This window comes from Nanorana parkeri, unplaced genomic scaffold (genome assembly GCF_000935625.1).
Source record: "Nanorana parkeri isolate BGI_ZX_2015 unplaced genomic scaffold, ASM93562v1 scaffold967, whole genome shotgun sequence".
NCBI lineage: Eukaryota > Metazoa > Chordata > Amphibia > Anura > Dicroglossidae > Nanorana > Nanorana parkeri.
Window position 1 is genome coordinate 602,087 of NW_017307235.1, and position 20,485 is coordinate 622,571.

At 45.8% G+C, this 20,485-nt stretch overlaps 1 protein-coding gene and 1 long non-coding RNA gene across 2 annotated transcripts in view; one reads left to right on the forward strand and one right to left on the reverse strand.

Annotated features, from left to right (window-relative positions):
• The window catches only part of ADAM9 (ADAM metallopeptidase domain 9), a 77,631-nt gene that overhangs the window by 26,451 nt on the left and 30,695 nt on the right, over positions 1 to 20,485 (forward strand). The window contains exons 2-5 of the mRNA XM_018566657.1: positions 559 to 653; positions 3,799 to 3,860; positions 11,665 to 11,743; positions 19,382 to 19,458. Coding sequence (XP_018422159.1) covers positions 559 to 653; positions 3,799 to 3,860; positions 11,665 to 11,743; positions 19,382 to 19,458 — 313 coding nt within the window. The remainder of the gene's footprint in view (positions 1 to 558; positions 654 to 3,798; positions 3,861 to 11,664; positions 11,744 to 19,381; positions 19,459 to 20,485) is intronic.
• Positions 14,698 to 14,866, reverse strand: LOC108795413. The gene is made up of 2 exons (XR_001941754.1): positions 14,833 to 14,866; positions 14,698 to 14,751 (listed from the first exon to the last, which is right to left on the reverse strand). It is a non-coding gene; the product is annotated as an uncharacterized LOC108795413 (long non-coding RNA).

The window sequence follows — 20,485 nt, forward strand, 5'->3', positions numbered from 1 at the left end:
CAACCTAACCTTAAAGGCTAACCTCAACCTAACCCCTAAATCTAAAGGGTAACCTCAACCTAATCGAAAGGGTAAACCAATAGCTAAACCTAAAGGTTAAGTGAGTAATTTTGAAAAATTGATTTACCCACTCAAATATAGCTGCAAAGGGCGGAGCCAACTCTATACTGAACCCTACGCACTAAGACTGGGATGCCATTAAAGTTCATGTGCGGGGGAAGGGCGGCGTCCCAATACTTTTGGAAATATAGTGTATTTCTATCTGTGACTCCAGTGGGGAGGTTTTGCTCTCACTGTTGTCTGTACAAGAAAAGATGAGTAAGGGTATCGGTGGGACAGGAATTTATGATCAGCAATCAAAATGTTGTCAGCAGTTCTCAGTGTCAAGGGACATTTCCTCAAGAGGGACAGTAAAAATTGAACACATGCTGAAACCTTGTCGAAGGGATAATAGACATCCTGGAACTTTCCTTTTTACTATAACCTGAATGTTAATAAAGGATAGCGGACATTTTACCATCTGAACACTGAAATGTATGTCCATCTTTCTTTTGACAGCTGTGGATCCAAGATCATTATTATCTTCCTACGAAGTCATCGTACCCCAGAAAATCACTCGGCTGAGAAGAGATGCGTCCGGCTCCCTCAGAGAGGTAAATCTGCTTGTTGCATTTGCTGCAATATTCACCTTCAATCCAGAGATTTCCCTGCAGTACTTATTTCTGCCACTAGATGTCCTCAGTCTGATGGCCAGCATCTTTCATCAACCCACTTCCTCTAAGCCCAAAGCATCCTGGACCCACCCCCAACTGTAACTATACAGAGAAAGGAGAAGCAGTAACATAACCTAAGAACATTCACTTCTAAGAAATCGTAACCTAGGAACATTCAATCCCAGGAGAAACTAGGCCAAGAACATTCAATCCTAGAAGAATATAGCCTAAGAATAGGGCTTGAAAAATCCGCTCGTCTGTGACGAGAGGACGGTGAAGCCCGATGAGTAGCTTCCTGGCCGGCCGTTGTAATTAAACCGCTGGCCGGTAGCTTTACAGTCAAGCAATCGGGCGTCTTTAGAGACGCCCAATCACTTGTATTAGCAGCAGCTGTCAATGCCGTTGCCGGTCCCAAGATCCACTGTGCCCGGTGCAGCCAGGACCGGCAAGACTGTTCTGTGATGGGAGATCGGTGCAAGATCTCCCTCTGATCTCCTCTCTGGTCCCTGAATGCAGGAAGTGATCTATATTACATCACGTCCGCATTCCTCTGCCACTCTCCAGCTACAGAAGCTGGGGAGAAGCTGGTGAAGCAGATCTCTGCTTCATCAGCTTCTCTGGAAGTCCCTAGGTGACATTAGGGGTCTGGGAGGACCTGTCATGTAAATTGGCTATGACATAGGGGGCTTCCTAGCCCTCCCATGTGATAGCAATAAAGTTAAGTCTAAAAAAAAAAATTAAGCATAAAAATATTTTTTTTTTTAAAGTCCCCCGCCCCCCACATATACACGCAAACATGCGTCGGGTGTGCCTACGTACAAAAACGATTATGCCCATTATGCTGCACAAGTTGCATATCGCCACGAACGTCGCAGTGAGAGCAATCATTTTAGGGCCATCAATCACTGATGACACTCAACTGATAAGCGGTAAAAGCTTTTAAAGCGTCGCCTACGGCCAATTTTCGGTGTGGTGGTTTTGTGCGATTTTGCCGGGGTGTGCGCAATGTTAAGGCTCGACATGTTTGGTGTCTATTTACCCGACGTGACCCGATCTTTTATATTTAACAAAAAAATTGGAAAATTGGGTAATAATAAATGTTTTTTAACATAACGTAGGGGAAACATTTTTTCCCCCGAAATTTACAATTCTTTTTTCATTATATAGTAAAAAAATAACCCCCCCTCCCGGTGGTGATTATATACCTCCAAAAGAAAGCTCTATCTGTCCCTAAAAAATTTGAACATAAATTGCAAGGCTATAGTCCGGTCATGCTAACTTGACATTTTTGACTGGCTGGTGAGACACCCTAAAAATTTTCAAGCCCTGCCTAAGAACAATCAATCCTAGGAGAAAATAGGCTAAGAATAGCAATATAGCCTAAGAACTTTCAACCTTGGGAGACAGTATCCCAAGAACATTCAGTCCTAGGAGAAAATATCCCAAAAAGATTCAATCCTGGGAGAAACTAGCCCAGAACCTTCAGGGTCCATACACACTACATCCAGATTACCTCCAGACCAGACTGTTTCCGGACCCAAAATGCATCCCAATGTATCCCTGTGCTATTTCTGGCCTCTGTTCCCACCAGCGCAGTCTGTTCCAGACCAGAAAAATACTGCCTGCCCTATTTTGTCTGGTCTGGAATGCACTGTAACGCATCATAAACGTGTAAGACCATTTTAAGTAGGGTTGCACAGATACCAAGTACAGTACTCGGTACAAGTAGGAGTACATGTACCGATACTTTTGAGCTCTAAGACTAGACTAGAGAAAAATTCAGAAGTTAGGAGGCCGCTGTCATTTGTAAGGAGCACACGGAGCTCCCGGGATTTGTACAGCTCTGTTTTAATGTACGGTTTTGTTTTTATAAATGTAAATAAAGGGACGCACAGATACCAGTTTTGCGAGTACGAGTACTGGTACTTCCCGAGTCCTCACAGATACAAGTACTGATACATTTTTGTTTATTGTCATGTGACAGTTTTTTCTAAAACAATACAGACTAATGATTTCAGGACAGTGGTGGAGCACCAGAGCCAGGTCCCAGCTGCAACCTCTGCAACCCTGATAGTTCTCATGAAAATGCCAAGTATCTGTGCATCCCTAATTTTAAGCTAAAAATGTTAAGCTAATTCCCATTGCGGTAAAATCGCGCCAAAAATGCAATGCACTATGTTCCAGATCTGGTCCAGAAAATGGTGTGAACCCAGCCTGAATCCTAGCGGAAACTAGCCCAAGAACACTCAATCCTAGGAGAAACTAGCCCAAGAACCTTCAGTCCTAGGAGAACATAGCCCAAGAACATTCAATCCTAGGAGAAACTAGCCCAAGAACATTCAGTCTTAGGAGAAACTAGCCCAAGAACATTTAGTCTTAGGAGAAACTAGCCCAAGAACATTCAACCCTAGGAGAAACTAGCCCAAGAACATTCAATCCTAGGAGAAACTAGCCCAAGAACATTCAGTCTTAGGAGAAACTAGCCCAAGAACATTTAGTCTTAGGAGAAACTAGCCCAAGAACATTCAACCCTAGGAGAAACTAGCCCAAGAACATTCAATCCTAGGAGAAACTAGCCCAAGAACATTCAATCCTAGGAGAAACTAGCCCAAGAACATAAAATCCTAGGAGAAACTAGCCCAAGAACATTCAATCCTAGGAGAAACTAGCACAAGTACATTCAATCCTAGACTTTTGTTGGATGAATAGCTGTGCAAATGCTTTATGAATAGACCCCTTCATTGTTTTGCTCCTCAGAATACAGTCACTTTCTGGTGGGAGTTAAAACACTGAAAGTTAAAGTGAAACGGATGAAAGGTCACACCGGTGTGGTTTGGTAACGAGCGGGTGATGCACGCAGTGCCGAGTCATTCCTGGGGCAGTTGTACTTATTTTTGGGTGGTGGTTGTATAGATATGACTGTGGAAAGTCTGTGGGCGGGGTTAGTTCTGCTTCATATCTAGGTTGCGTTTGATCTATAGGTAGTATCTTCTGGGGTGATTTTATGGCGTGTACTGACTTACTTGTTGCATTCACTCTGATGTATCTGATTTTGTGTTGATCTTTTGTGTTTAATATTCTGCAGGGTCTGTCTTACGTTATCAAGGCTGAGGGCCAGGAGCACATAATACACCTCGAGCACAACAGGTATTCCTTCTCTTCTCATCTGCCGCTTGCTTCTTCCCGTCTTCCTCAAATTTATTCTATTTTATGTTAATGTAAGAGGACAAGAAACCCTCTTGTATGGAAGGGACCCTTCCTGTGTGTTTTACCTGGGGGACTTCCCTACCTACCTCACAGAGATCTGACAGAGATGTCACCCCCCCTTGCTGGTGTGATCTGGTATTCCCGACACAGAGATCTGACGGTAGAGATGTCACCCCCCTGCTGGTGTCATCTGGTATTCCCGACACAGAGATCTGACGGTAGAGATGTCACCCCCCTGCTGGTGTCATCTGGTATTCCCGACACAGAGATCTGACGGTAGAGATGTCACCCCCCTGCTGGTGTCATCTGGTATTCCCGACACAGATCTGACGGTACAGATGTCGCCCCCCTGCTGGTGTGATCTGGTATTCCCGTCCACAGAGATCTGACGGTAGAGATGTCACCCCCTGCTGGTGTGATCTGGTATTGCCACTCAATTCCCAGTTGGGGCAACTTTATAAAAGCTTCCATTCACACGCCACTATCGCCCCTAGATGACACTGATGAGCGTAGGGATTTTCTCCACTCATCAGCGCCACCCAGGAGAGCTAGTCCCACGCGAATGGCATTGGAACCCCCCCAAGTGTATCAACGCATAGAATTACACAAAGGAACACCAGACCAAAAACTAATAATTTTACATTTTTAGTAAATGGATCATGTAAAGACAGTCAACATATTTTGGTAAGGGGCGGGGCAAGCACTCCACCTTCATCAGGGCTACAAAAATATCTACAGAACGTTGTCTTAATTTTATTTGTTTTTGTAGCCCAGATGAAGGGGGATGGGATTTGCCCTCAAAATGCGTTCGATGTTTTATATGACGTATTTAGCAATAGTGATGTGCGGGGGGTGCAGATGCGAGGGTCCCCCCAGACCAATCAGATGCAGCAGGGACATTCCCTGTCCCTTTGTGACAATAGCTCCAGGGTAGGGAATGCTTACACTGCAATGGATTGTCTGCTGTACAGAAAAGTACCCATCGATCTGCTTGTTTGGGCTGACAACACGGTTCCTTTGCTGCACAGAAATCGAAACCAGCGTCAGCCCTGCCTGCTGGACTACAGAACCCCCCCTTACCCCTTCCTTGTCATCACCCCACCCGCACTTACCCATCCAAAGTACCAATCAATACAACAAAGAAGCAGAATAAACATACGGCTACAGCTTAATGTTGCCAAAAACTGGATTTGATTGTTACACCCACAGAACCTGTATATGGGCAGGGGTTAGTTTATCAGCTTTATAACTGTCTCACTAGTTGGAAGATGGGGTACATCCTTGTAGGGGGGGATACATCCTTGTAGGGGGGATACATCCTTGTAGGTGGGGTACATCCTTGTAGGTGGGATACATCCTTGTAGGTGGGATACATCCTTGTAGGGGGGATACATCCTTGTAGGGGGGATACATCCTTGTAGGGGGGATACATCCTTGTAGGGGGATACATCCTTGTAGGGGGATCCCTTTTAATGCATTGTAACAGTTGGGACGGAACATAGGTAAAGTAGAACAGTGCCCCTCCCCCATTGTGCTGCATCTGCATTTACAGTGAGATGCAGTGTCTGGGAAGGGGAGCATGTGATACAAAGGAGAACTTAGCTCATTTAGGGAAGGAAAATTAGTTTTGGGGGGTTTTTGTTTTGCTATTATGTGGCTTGTACTTCACATACCGTAGTAATTGGATTTAGAACTGTTAGCTTGTCACACAGAAGCCGTTAGATGCACTTTTGTTCTGTAATTTAAGAAATGGACCCCTTGGTTCAATGCATCGCCCACTTTCCCTCTGGTAGCTGGCCATGGCCATGGATGGCAATGTTGGTATAGCGGCCCATAAATAATATTTCTATGAGCTCTGAACACCCGGAATAGACCGTTTAAGTCTTTGAACTCAGTATTGTTATTAACATGAAATGTGCGTTGTTTGGTTATGAAGGAATGTGGGTGAGACCTGCTCAGATGATGGATTATATCATTGATTGTTCCTTTTACTGGGGAGCAAAGTCTGAATTACAGACCTCGGGTAGAAGTCTTGTTCTGGCTAGGCTATGTGTCATATCTGAACATGTAAATAAAAGTAAATCACCGGCACACACTTGAAGGGTTTTTAAAGTATTGATATGTTTATTTAATACCCAATGTCACATACTGTCATACGTATCACAGTATGACAGTATGTGACATTGGGTATTGAATAAACATATCAATACTTTAAAAACCCTTCAAGTGTGTGCCGGTGAATTACTTTTATTTACTATTTGGTGTTTTGCACGGAGCCATCCGTGTGGTCACCTGGGCACCACATATACCTTGTGGTTTTGAGACCGTGGCAGTGCGAATGGGATTTGGACTTTATATCTGAACATGTGACGTGTCACGGGAAGGGGTGGTATGAATGTATTTGTACATGGGCTGCGTACACTTGGAGACGTGGTCACCCTTATCTGAAATGGTGGGTCTGGTATGGATTTTAAAGGGGGACCTCGTGCAGAGCCCCTTTTACGTGACAAGTCCCCCCCTCTTTTACGTGACAAGTCCCCCCCTCTTTTACGTGGCAAGTCCCCCCCTCTTTTACGTGGCAAGAAAAAAAAAAAATGTCCATGCTTCTATGAATAGATCCCCCCCCCCAGATTAGCGTTCTTCATTTCCATGGTGCTGGTGGCCAGCCTGCCTGCACTATGAAAAAACATGCCACTGTGTGGGGGAAAAAAAAGGCACCCCTGTGGAAGTCAGCAGACAACCCCAGTGTGCCACAGCACGCTGATTGAGAAAGGATGGTCTATATCGTGGGTAGGCAAATCCTGGCCCTCCAGCTGTCGGACATTTAGGCATTGCAAGACTCTGACAGCCACGGGCATGACTCCCAGAGGCATGATGGGATTTGTAATCTCACCACAGCTGGAGTTTGCCTACCCCTGGTCTATAAGATCAGCCAATACACAGGGGACTGATTGGTAGTGTATGTCCAATCTGCACTGTGAGTCATAAAGTGCACCTGTGTACAGACTATGGGCATTTAAATATTTACATATTCTTAACAAGCGGCAAAAAAATAAATAAAAGCATTCACCTCTCTAGCTGCTTGTACTGTGAAGCAATTCATCCTCAAACATCCTACAGCAACTCTGAAGTCCCTTTTGGTCAGTTTCTAACCGATTAGAAACACCTGCTGTGTGTTTACATTAGAAGATGGCAGCCTGCCAAGATCTGCTCTCGTAGAAAGTAGCAAAGATTTCAGTGCTTTTGTTGTGAGTTTTGAAAATGAATTTCTCCACAAGGCCTACACCTCCAGAGGTGACTGAGGGCCTGCGTCAGCGTGCTTTTACTGTTTATTCAGAATATGTAAATAACTTTCAGTGTGCGTAGTCTGGGTACTAGCTTACTTTTAAAGCCTCGGTTCTCAACTGGTGGGTTGTGACCCAAAAGTGGGTCGCGACCCCATGTTCATGCTGTAAGCATGCCTTCCACTTTTCTAGGCGAGAGGCTCCTCAGCTTCCCCCTGGCACAGCACTGTCAGTTCTCGCACTGAGCAGCCATTCAAAATATGCTGCCCGGTGCCGAGTGTTAGCTTGGGGTGGGCTTGGGCTATGGCCGCAAAGGAGCTCCATCCATTTGTGCATTGCTTACAGATCCCCCACATGCCCTGTAGAGGTGCCTGGACCGGAGTGATGTCACATTCTGTCTCCCAGCACCTCTACAGGCAAGGGAGTTGTTTTTGGGTTTTTTTTTAAGAGCCCGTGGACGTGCATCATAAAACAAACTTCCCCCTGTGAACAAAAAAAAGTGAACCGTGAACTCCTCCCCAGCATCGGGAATAGGCCCCGAAGGTACCTGCACCCTAAGCAATCTGTGGGTGAAAATAGGAAAATAAAAAAGTGCCAAATCGTGCATGAGGTGCAATAAATAAATAAAGAGTGCCAGTGCACCACGCTGACAGGCCCTAGGGGCCGAGTGCAGAAAAATTGCCCCGGACTAGCCATAAGGCCTGTCCAAGAGGCGATGTGCAGAAACTGCAAGGTGGTGTGTGACCAAGTGCATCAGTGAGTCAAAGTTGTGTCCCACACCCAAGTGACTTTCTGAGCACCCCTGGGACGCCACCCCCAGAGGGCACAACACCACGGGCTCTGCCGCCTCCCAACCCTCCAGCCTCGACCAAGCTTCGTATCCATTCCCATCAGAAGGTAGTGCCGTCAGGGGTCCATCCCTACCACCGGTGACAAGCCCAGCATAACTGGGCCAGAATCTAACCAGGAGGGACTGTACCCCATCTAACACCCACCAATTACGCTGGTAAATACTAAGCCACCATCCTAATCACTCGAGAAGGAGTGGTGTAGTTCTTCCACCGGCAACTGATAAGAACAGATACTACACTTGATCTTAGCCAAAAGGCAGAGAAGCGATATTGTACCAGCAACATATGGATGGAGCTCGGTCATGCCACAGTAGCCCACACTGTACACCAGGCTGAGGATCCACTCCAGTTCTCGTAAGATAGGGAGCCTGGGGATCGTATAAAAAAAAGAAAAAACATTTTTTTGGGGAATGTGTATGTGTGTGTGTGAGAATGTCTGTGAATGTGTGAGGTTGTGTGTGTCTGTCAGTGTTTTTCAGGGCCCGTTCATACTAGTAATGGCACCCCAAATGCACCTGCCACCCACAGTTCAATCGCCCCGCACCGGAACACGCTCTACCGCAATGCCGTGCATTCCAGTGCGGTACAACTTGGGTCATGACTTAATGACCGAGGACAAATGTGGGTCCTGAGGTTACACAGGTTGTGAACCACTGGTCTAAAGCATATATGGACAGCTGACCATTACACCTATCGGAGCATGTTGCTCCGATAGGTGTAATGTTCAGGTGTCCATATAGTGACCATATACTGTAACAGTGGGTGAGTCGGTTATAATTAGGGATGCACCGATAATTTTTTTTCGGTACTCGCCGATACCAATTACCGAGTAACGGAAGTCCCATTCAGGAAGCCAGGTGGTGTATAATGACTCGCCATCCGGCTTCCCGATTAACAAGAAAGTCTGTCCCCTCTTACCTTGGCATGTCCAACCTGTCACCCCCCGGTCCTCTCCAGCCAGAACGCAGCCTTCCTCCGGTACCCAGCCGGAGCCGTCAGACAGGTCAATCATGGAAGCCGGCTGCCGTGTAATGACGCAACGCCCTGCTTTTCTGATTGGCCGGGAGGCCGGCTCCATGCTCCCTCGTCATGAGATGACGAGGGAGCACGAATCCAGCTTCCCGGCCAATCAGAATGCCGGGCGCTGCATCATTACACGGCTTCCTGATTGGCCAGCTTCCACTTGTGATGAGAGAGCATGGAGCCGACTTCCCGGCCAATCAGGAAGCCGGGCAGCGTGTAAGGACACGCTGCCCGGCTACCTGATACAGGAAGTATCGGACTAGGCATCGGAGCATTTGGGCGAGTACTCGCCCAAATACTAGGTATCGGTCAATTTACGTAACCGTGTATATACTGTTCATTCACATCAGTCCCTGCCCCACAAGGAGCTTACAATCTAAGGTCCCCCATCTCGCATACCAGGGCCAGTTTAGACAGGAGCCAGTTAAGCTACCAGCATGTCTATGGAGTGTGGGAGGAAACCGGAGTACCCAGAGAAGGTCCATGTAAGTACAAGGAGAACTTACAAACCTCATGCAGATAGTGTTCTGACTGAACCAGGGTAACTTGGTGCTGCAAGCCAGACGTGTTGAGCACTGAGCCATATTTATATCTATATATATTCAGCTTCCCATCAGGACACCCACTCCACGTTCCCTGTTTATCATCAGTGGATGTGGACTATGGCCATATGAGTTCTGACTTGTCAGTATTGTGTAATTGTCTCCGACTCGTGCCATTCCAGTGTGCTGCACCCTCTTTGTTTGTAAATGAGAAAGTATTGGGAGACCATCTGTTGTGCACATTGATCTCGTGCAGGGAGGAGAAACACTTGTAACTGTTCTTTGCCCTTTACATCGATCATTCCCTATTGTCTAGAACAGGGGTGGGCAGACTCCGGCCCTCCAGCTGTCGTGTAACTACAAATCCCATGAGACATTGGTCTCCGGGGGTCATGCCTCTGGCTGGGAGAATCTTACAATGCCTCGTGGGATTTGTAGTTCCACAACTGCTGCAGGGCATGCTGCACATGCACACAAGAGCTACATCCTCCCCAGCATCAGGACCATTGACAAGAGGGGTGCCATTAGTTTGATCACACTCTTCCAACTCTGGTAGATCGTAATCACAAGTCGGCTCGCTGTCCTGTTCTTCCGAGGCGCTAGTGCAGTCGAACAGGACATGTTTGTGCTTGTTGTGGCTTCTGTTTAATTATGTGGAACACGCAGGATCCTCTGTATTCCACATATTAAACAGAACCCACCACAAGCACAAAGCAAAATTAAGCCAATGTATTAGTTTTGTACCAGCGCATGTGCGCTGTCAGCAGGTAGACAACTCGACGAGTATTCTTATGGGCATCTCCTGCTGGTAAGTCATTGGAAGTGACACGGTTGCAGATCGCGATGAGTTAGCTATTTCGACAGAACACAGGCAGAGACTAAGGAGAGTGAGGAGCGACGGCCAGGGGGAGAGAGTGAGGAGCGACGGCCAGGGGGAGAGAGTGAGGAGCGACGGCCAGGGGGAGAGAGAGGCCAGGGGGCCGAGAGGGAGGAGAGACGGCCAGGGGGCCGAGAGGGAGGAGAGACGGCCAGGGGGCCGAGAGGGAGGAGAGACGGCCAGGGGGTCGAGAGGGAGGAGAGACGGCCAGGAGAAGGACAGTGTTTAAAATACTAAATCCTAGAGATACCATAAATGGGCTGCGTGTATACACTGAAGGTGCATGTGCCATGCAGTGTACAAGGAACATAAAAAAATTCCTGGGGGAGAGAGGAAAAACTTTTTGGGCATAAGATACTTTGTATGTTACTTCTGCCAAAAACCCTGACATCCCGGCCATCCCGACCTCCCAGCAATTGTTTCTATTTCTTTTACTTTAACTTCCGTATTAAATATTGGTTTGCACAGATGGATCTTCCCAATCATTAAGTGGCTGGGAGCTGTTGGTGACAGTGCGGTCCCAGCACACAACATGGCCGGCCATGCGCATATATGTAGCAGCAGGGCATTAGGCCCACCGACGCACTGCCACAAATATGCATGCGTCTAGTGTTAAAGACTTAATGAAGAATAACGTCATCACAAAGCATCACATGATCTGAGGTAAAAAAACAAACATCTCCATCATTTCAGAAATGCTTTCACATTCCACTCCCACTCACCTCATTAGGCGCTGCCACTTCAAGGGTAACAGCCCAACCCCCATTCATCTGAATTATTTACCCTCCAAGGACGCGATGTCATATTCCGGAATCTTTCTCGCTCGCCATGCAGGGACCTGCAGAGATTTTTCACAATGTACTTGGGGAAAATCACAATGTGCGCTGGGGGGAGGCTGAGGAGCCGCTCACCTAGAAAAGTAGAAGGCATGCGGAGACCCACTGAACATGGGGTCGCGACCCACTTTTGGGTCACGAGCCACCAGTGGAGAACCAAGGCTCTAGCAGACCTGTCCAGAGAGAGAAAATAAATTTTCATGTGAAACACCCAGCTTCTGAGCTGCCACGGATGAAGCACAATAGATGTATACACTGCAGTGTTGAATTAGAGATTTAATCTGTCATTCTGAGATGCTTATCTGTGGAGTTTTTTTTCCTGTTCCAACAGAGATTTGTTGGCCAAAGATTTCACCGTATATACGTATGCAGAAAATGGAACAAGACTGGCAAGTCCGCTTCAAAAAGAGGTGCGTGCTACTAAAGAAAACTCAGTGTTGTATTGATTGTAGATAAGCAACGGTATGTACAGGCAGTCCCCGGGTTACGAACAAGTTAGGGACTGTAGGTTTGTTCTTAAGTTGAATTTGTATGTAAGTTGGAACAGGTAAATTTTTTAAGTGTAACTCCAGCCAAATGTTTTGGGGGGGATAGCATAGGGAAGGGTTAACCCCCCCTGTAACATTTGTTTTGCTGTGTGTGCCCCTGTTCATAAGATTTCACCTCACTTTCTGTCCCTGTGACAATTAGATTTTGAGAATTGTGGGTTGTCGTGGAAACAAGGATTGGTGATAAAGCTTCCTAGGGGTAGATTTCCTCTTCCTGTTGTCTCAAGGACAGCAAGTGAGATTAAATCTTTCTAATGAAGATACACACAGCAGTAAAAACCTCACAGTGACCCGGAAGAAGAGGCGGGCACCCCTCGTCTACATGTCTAACAAGAGCCAATTTCCTGTAATGTACGTACAGTACTACAAACCAGACCCAAAAAGGCGGGCACTGCTCGTCGGCACGAGTGCTGTAGCATTACATCTACTGAAATGCTGCGCGGTATACTTTGGCTGCAGCCTGGGGCCCTCTGCTGTACAGTAATACCCTCCGTTTGTAAGTAGGGGTCGTATGTAAGTCGGATGTTTGTAACTTGGGGACTGCCTGTATTCTTTATTTTGTGTCCTTTGCTAGTACACTATATTGCCAAAATTATTGGGACGCCGGCCTTTACACGCACATGAACTTTAATGGCATCCCAGTCTTAGTCCGTAGGGTTCAGTATTGAGTTGGCTCCGCCCTGTGCCGCTATAACAGCTTCAACTCTTCTGGGAAGGCGTCCACAAGGTTTAGGAGTGTGTCTATGGGAATGTTGGACCATTTGTGAGGTCAGGTACTGATGTTGGAGGAGAAGGCCGGGCTCGCAGTCTCCTCTCTAATTCATCCCAAAGGTGATTACACAGGCAGAATTTATATTTCTTTTTTTGGGCAGGGTAGTGTTGGCTATGGGTGTTGGCAAATTTTAATGACTTTGCACTTTGTAATATACACACACATACATGTACAATATACACTGCCTGGCCACGAAAAATAAAAGTCACACATTCAACAATATTTTGTTGGGCCGCCTTTAGCTTCGATTACAAGGAATCCAATGTTCTACCACCACAAAGTGAACGTACATTTAGCCCTGCTTGCCCAAAACCGGGCTAACTGTAGAAAACAACTACCCGCCCGGGACATGCAGTTCGGGAGATAGGAATTCCACACCCCTGCTGCTCCTCTTCTCCCTGCCGCCCCGAGGCCCGGGCTTGGTTGGCCTTGTGGGAAATCCGGCCTGCTATTACGTGTGTGCGGGTCTACAAATCCAACCGAAGCCTCTTATGGCAAACCCTGGTAACACTCTGTTGAGTGGCTAATGCAGCTCTGGTACTTATTTCCACATGGAGCCACAGAAATTTAAGGCTCCAAGGTTTGAAATACACCGAAGATCGCAGTGTGGTCATGGTAGTGGATGGGATGGGAATAACCTTGGCTGATAGGGGCTTGGTGATAAGAATCCCGGAAGATAGGAACACATTGGCATTTATTTTAACGTGCCCATTCTTTTATTCCTTTGTACTTGAACGATTTTTATCAGTCAATTGACTACATTTTTACCGTGTCCTGTTTTTTGTCAGGCAGCAGGAACTGGTGATAAGATAAAAGGGCAGTGGAGGTCAGAGGCTGGCCTCCTGTAATAGGAAATGAGCCAGTCTCCAGTAATCTGAGTAATGAAAAGTGTTTTCCTGCTCCATAAATCATACATCAGTTGGCTGACACATTTTATTTCTGGGGAAATGTAACATAAGGCTTGCAAAACAGACTTTTATTCTAGCCGGCAAACAGGCTGTTACTTTACAACACTTCATACTGCTGATTTTTTACATATGATGCAGTTTTGGGAATACACTTTCATCATGTGTGAGCTTATCGGAACTAAGATACAACCTACATTGCCTACTGTACACTGGGGGCATCCATGTTATGGAATACAACAGGATTGGCCATTCTGAAAGGCTTAACTCCATAGCTCGCAACTATCCCTCATTTGGAAGCCAAATTCCTGGATCATAGTGATATTGCGAAATGTTTTCTGTAATTAGTATCACACGTCTTCAGTCCTGCAATCTGTCAGCGGATTTAAATGGAGAAAGGTCGTCACTCTGCTGTTTGGTATTATTGTATGCAGCACACTGTACATGGACCAGGGAAAGCAAAGGAGAAAGTTGTCCAAGGTGATCAGAAAGAGGCTAGAAGACCGTCTCCAGGCAGCTTAATGTTTCTGTGACTACAGTTGTAAATATTATTATTAAGTTGAATGTCCATGGGAGTGTAGCCAACATCCCTGGAAGAGGCCCCAAGAGTATAATTGACCTCAGATTGAACAGAAGGATAGTGCGAATGGTAAAGAGCCAAGGAGACCTTCCAAAGAAATATAAGCTGAACGCCAAGTTCAAGGTACATCAGGGCGTAACTGCATCATCTTTCCTTTTTTTAAGCAACCTTGGTCTCAAAGAAAGAAGACCCAGGAAGAAAGAAAAACATAAGAAAAGCCAGACTAGAATTTGATGAAATTCATATTGACAAGCCATAATGCTTCTGGGAGAATGTCTTTTTGACAGCTGAGACAAAATTGGAGCTTTTTGGCAGGCCACATGCTCACTGATGAAAAAATGTATACTTTCACAGAAAATAACACCATGCCTACTGTGGAACATGGAGGAGGCTTGGTTATCTCACCGTACCTACTGTGGAATATGGAGGAGGCTCAGATATCTCTCGTACCTACTTGAAACATGGAGGAGGCTCGGTTATCTCACCATACCTACTGTGAAACATGGAGGAGGCTTGGTTATCTCACCCTAGCTACTGTGGAACATGGAGGAAGCTCAGATATCTCATTGTACCTACTGTGAAACATGGAGGAGGCTTGGTTATCTCACCATACCTACTGTGGAACATGGAGGAGGCTCAGATATCTCGCATACCTACCATGAAACACGGAGGAGGCTCGGTTATCTCCCCATACCTACTGTGAAGCATGGAGGAGGCTTGGTTATGTTTACGGGGCTGCCTCTGGCACAGGGTGCCTTGAATCTGTGCATTGCACAATGAAATCTCAAGACTGTCAAAGAATTCTGGAGCGAAATGTACTGCTCAGTGTCCGAAAGCTCTGTCTCAGTCACAAGGCATGGGTCCTCCCAGGATAGCAACCCAAAACACACAGCTAAAATCTCACAAGAATGGCTAAGAAGAAAACATTGGACTATTCCGAAGTGGCCTTCTGCGAGTTCTAATCTGAACCCTATCGAACATCAATGGAAATAGTTGAATCATGCCATCCGGAGAAGATACCCTTCAAATATGAGACAACTGGAGCAGATTACGCAAGAGTCAGTATAGAGGCTTCCTGTTTCTTCACAACCGGGGCTACAGAAAAAGAGATATAGGACTCTGTGTCTTCAATCTCTTTTTCTATTTCAAAAGGGAAATAAAAATAAATACAATATTACACATTTTTAAAAAACGTTAGAATAGAAAAATAAGTTTCAATAATTCTAGGGCCAGTATTTTGGGGTATCTCTAAATTGATGACCTGTGGGGGCTTTTAAAGCGTCTTCTATTGACTTTTTGGGGTACTGCAGTTTTTCGCCGTTTCACGGACGCACGCAATTTGTAACCTATGCATGTTGGGTATCGTTTTACTCGCAAGTAAAATGATTGCCAAGTTCCATTGAGGGGCCACATCACTGTATTGTTATGCACTGTTTTGCCACATGCCTGAATGCGCATAATACCCTTTAAGGATAAGCACACAATTCTAAAACAAAGATGTATCCTTATTGGTTGAGCCCACTGACCTCATTAGCCTAATTTTCTTCCTCTGCATCCCTGTAACCTACAGTATGTATTAGGATACTTCACCTGTGTGTAGGTGATCCTGATTTTACAGGACATTCTCTTGAGAAGCATCTGAAGCTATATTTTAACTTTACCATTGTACAGCTATTGATTGGGTTGGGGCTTCGATATTGTACAGTCATTTTATTTTTAGCCGCACTCTATCTTGTAAATAACTAGCTGCATTTTTTTTAAGCTCTCCATTTAGATATATTGCTGTATCCCAGTGCCCTGTGGGTGATGTGACGATAATGGAGCCTTAGCTCGCCCTCTAGTGTTCAGTTCTTGCAGCGTGCATTGGTCAGGTCTTATTTTCATGCAGTTACATTGTAACTAGGGATGAACCGCTACAATTTTTTCTAGACCGAGTACAAGTACCGATACTTTTCCTGCCGATACCACTTATTTGTGTCATGTAACCGGTTTTCTAAAACAATACAGACTATTTTAGGACAAGGTGAGGTACCAGGGCCCAGTCCAAGCTGCGATCGCTATGACCCTGGTAGTTGTGCCACTGACTCCAAGCTGTAGAGGAACTGCAAATGTCAGCAATACATTATACAGCAATGCAGAATAATACCACCAGCTATTGAGGACTACAAATCTCAGCAATACATTATACAACAATGCAAAATAAAGCACAGGAGAGAATCAGTAGGCAATATTTCTAAAGTAGATGTGGAGTTTTGCTGCACCATACACGTGCATACTCTGTGCTGAGGGTTTTAGGAGGGGGAGACGTGCGGAGGGTTTTAGGAGGGGGAGACGTGCGGAGGGTTTTAGGAGGGGGAGGGGTGTGGGGGTCTCTGGAGGGGGAGACGTGCAGAGGGTCTCTGGAGGAGGACACGGAAGCTCTGTAAACAGGCACTGCATAGTTCCCAAGTTGGCTGCCGCGAGGTCCCCAGCAAACGCAGGGCCTAAGGCAGCCACTCCAATTCAAATAATTAAAGTGCCAGTACCGTTTTTTGGTATTGGAGCAATAGTAAGAGTACTCGTGCAAATGCTCCGTATCAGTGCGAATACTGGTATTGGTGCATTTCTTATTGTGGCTGAACTTTGTCAGCACCCAGCCTGTATACTGCAGTGTCATTTATTGGCAGCACTCCCGGTTCATGTGGCAAGCTCACGCTTTATAGCAATAAAAGTATGATTAAACCTATAATAATACGATTGAAGGTTTATAACTACAGATATGTGTTGTAAATCTTCTGGGTGCGGCTTTAATTCCCGGTGATCATTGACAAACAACTTGCACACAAAGCTATTTACTTATTAGCTAAAGTGAAATCTTTCCACCAGTTCGTCACTGTTCATGTAATCTAATACGGAATTCACTATAATACAGAATTGCCTAATGAGGCTGGCCACGTTGTTTATTGGTCTTCAGTAACTAGGAAGAGTTCTGGCCTCGTTGCAACTTTATGTAACTGTTCAGAACTTTAAATAAAAGTACATTGCGGAATGGCAGATTTTCCACTGCTTGTTACTTGGCAATGGCGGCGCGACTTTCAGAAGCGAAAATGTCCCCTGCGGCTCTGTTTCTGCAACACTATGCGGTGTTCTCGCTGCAGATGTGACACGTTCGCAAAAGGAGCCTGCCAATTAAAAAATATCTGTGTGGGTAATTTTTTTTAAATTAATACTCAGGGCTGTGTTTTAATTTACTGGCTGTGCTTTGCAGTCATAAATCTCCATCGGGCTTCATTTATTACTACTGAATCCAGAAGCACGCAAATGATGATGATGATGATGATGATGATGATGATGATGATGGTGCAGGTCCCTCATTTATGTTTTGCTTTTTGGACACTTTTTTTAATACTAATTAAGATGGACAATGTGATTTATTGTCCACTATTCGCTAATGAAAGCATTTTATATATTGCAGCTTTCTAGTGGTCACTGCATTAGTTTTACCCTAATATCGTTTTTTCCGCGTCGAGTGTGAGTACCGATTATTATTATTATTATTATTATTTTCGGGACTCGGCGAAACCGATACCAGAAGACCCATTAAGGAAGCCAGGCGTCGTGTAATGACTCGCCACCCGGCTTCCTGGTCAGCAGGGAAGCAGTCTCCATGCTCCCTCATCACCAGGTGACGAAGCATGGAGCCGGCTTCCTGGCCAATCGGGAAGCCGGGCGCCTCGTAATGACTCGTTGCCGGGCTTCCTGATTGGTCGAGAAGCTGGCGGATCAGGAGGCTAGGCAGCGAATCATTACACGCTGCCCTACTTCCTGATTGGCTGGGAAGACGGCTCCATGCTCCCTTGTCACCAAGTGACGAGGGATCATGGAACCGGATGCCGGGCAGCGTGTAACGACTCGCTGCCTGGCTTCCTGATACCGAAAGCTCGGGTATCGGACTAGGCATTGGATCATTTGGGCGCGTACGAGTGCTCACCCAAATACTCGGCACCGATACTACGGTAGTAGCGGTAACGGTGCATCCCTAATTTTTACCTGGTAATGCTGCAAATAACACGTTTCCTGTCCCTTTGTGTCTACTTCTCCTTGGTGTCAATGGAATGGATGGAAATGGCACAAATAAATGCAGACCTGTATTCATAGGTCCATTTTTTTAAATGCAAGCAGTGTAAGTACCTGAATTTGACTAATCAGCCTCTTGCAGTCCCCTGTATAGCAGAGCTCAGAGTGTGAGAGGGAGAAGCAGCACAAGAAGCCAATCAGTTGCAGTGTTAACAAGGAGTATGTTGATGGGATGAGAGAGGGGAGTGACAGATAGATGAGGTCATTAGTCTGCTGCTTCTTCATTCACTGTCCAGTCACAGACAGGGAGGGACTAGTCTTGTAACTGTTGCTGAACTGCAGCAGGGAAACATCAGGTCTCCGCTCTGACACGCCAGGCTGTGCTGTATGACAGAGTTGTGCAAATCCTCCTAGGACTGACTGGCTGGACAGAATTACAAGTGCTTTGGCAGGTAAACCTGCTCATATAATATGTATATGTATATGTATATGTATATGTGTGTATGTATGTGTATGTATTTCTTCAGTATATTTAGCTTTTTGCCTAATGCTTTGGTTGTATTGTGTCATTTTTTCCCCCCTATGTTCATGTAAAGCTCTGTTCAAAGGGGGCGATCTGGCATTCCTGCAGGAGGAACCTATGGATTATTGCGGCAGGAATGCCAGGTGCCCCTGTTCAAATGTGGCTGCTTTGCCCATTGAAGTAAATGACAGGGTGACAGGGGCCGCCTCTGTCATTGGCAGTCTGCATGTAACAGAACATGGTATGATTACATGCGGTTTGGAATAGATGACTTTCACAGGACGCAGGATAGATCGACCGTTATCTATTCCAAACGGCATGTAATTGTACTATTACATAGGGACTGCGTCTAACAGATGTGCCTGCTGTCACCCTGTCATTGACTTCAATGGGTACCCTGGCCCCATCTGAGCGGGGACAACTGGCATCCCTGCCGCAATATTCCGTAGGTTCCTGCCGCAGAAATGCCAGCATGTCCCCCGTGAACGGGGCCTTAGTCTTTTATTTTACAAATGCACACGTTGTACAGGGTGCACCCACAATACTGGTGGTGTCACAGATGATAATACTAAAGAAGTAGTATGCCTTCCGATTCCCTCTCCCTAAACAAAATCCAAATTGCTTCATGTTCATTGAATTGCATTCATTTTGTGTCCTATTTCAGGATCAGTGCCACTATCGAGGGTATGCAGAAGGAGATCCGGAATCACGAGTGGCGATCAGCACCTGCTCAGGCCTCCGGTAAGTGTCGGCATTATTTTGTGTGGTTTCGACTAGCTAAAAAGCGTGCTGATGTAAATTTTGTTTTTTTAGCACCGTGGAAAAAAGATGTTCCTTAGAATTCATAGAGTGTCGTAGATCCTCTTTAGAAATCTGTCTTGCAGTAGTGTGGCAAATTGTGGAACTTGCAACAGATTCATGTACGTAGTCAGCAAGCAGGCAAAAGGTCGGTCCAGCTGGTAGGCAGGGATGTGGTCATTTGAACAGGCAAAGGGTCAGTTCAGGCGGCAGGCTGAGACATAGTCATTAACCCCTTCGTGACTGACGACTTACAGTGTACGTCGAGTAAGGAGTTGTACTAATATTGCGCAACATAAAAATTTGCAACTACCACCATTTTATTCTATAGGGTCTTGGCATTCAGAAAATATATAATGTTGGGGGATTTTAAGTCATTTTCAGGCCTAAAATGTGGAATATAACATGGGTGCAAAAAAATGAAAAAAGGGCCTCAGTCATGAAGGGGTTAATCAGGCAAATGGCCAGTTCATAGGGCAGACAGAGTCATGGCCATAGATCAGACAAAGGATCAGTTCAGGTAGTAGGCAAGGATGTGGTCATTAATCAAGCAAAGGGTCATGACGCTCAGGGGACAGGCAGAGATGTGGTGATTGATCAGGTAAAGGGTCATTTCAGGTGGCAGGAAGAGATTCAATCGTTACTTAGGCAAAGGGTCAGTTCAGGCAGCAGAAATAGACATGTTCATCGGTCAGAAAAAGGGTCAGTTCAGGCAGAGATGTGGTCATAGATCAGACAAAGGGCCGGTTCAGGCAGCAGATACATATTTATAGATCAGAAATGGGATCAGTTCAGGTGGCAGGCAGATATGTAGACATTAATTAGACAAGAGTCAGTTCAGGTGGCTGCCCGAGAATTGGTCATAGATCAGAAAATGGGTCAGTTCAGGTGGCAGGCAGAGACGTGGTCATTGATCAAAAAAAAGGGTCAGTTCAGGTGGCAGGCAGAGACATAGTCCTTAATTAGACAA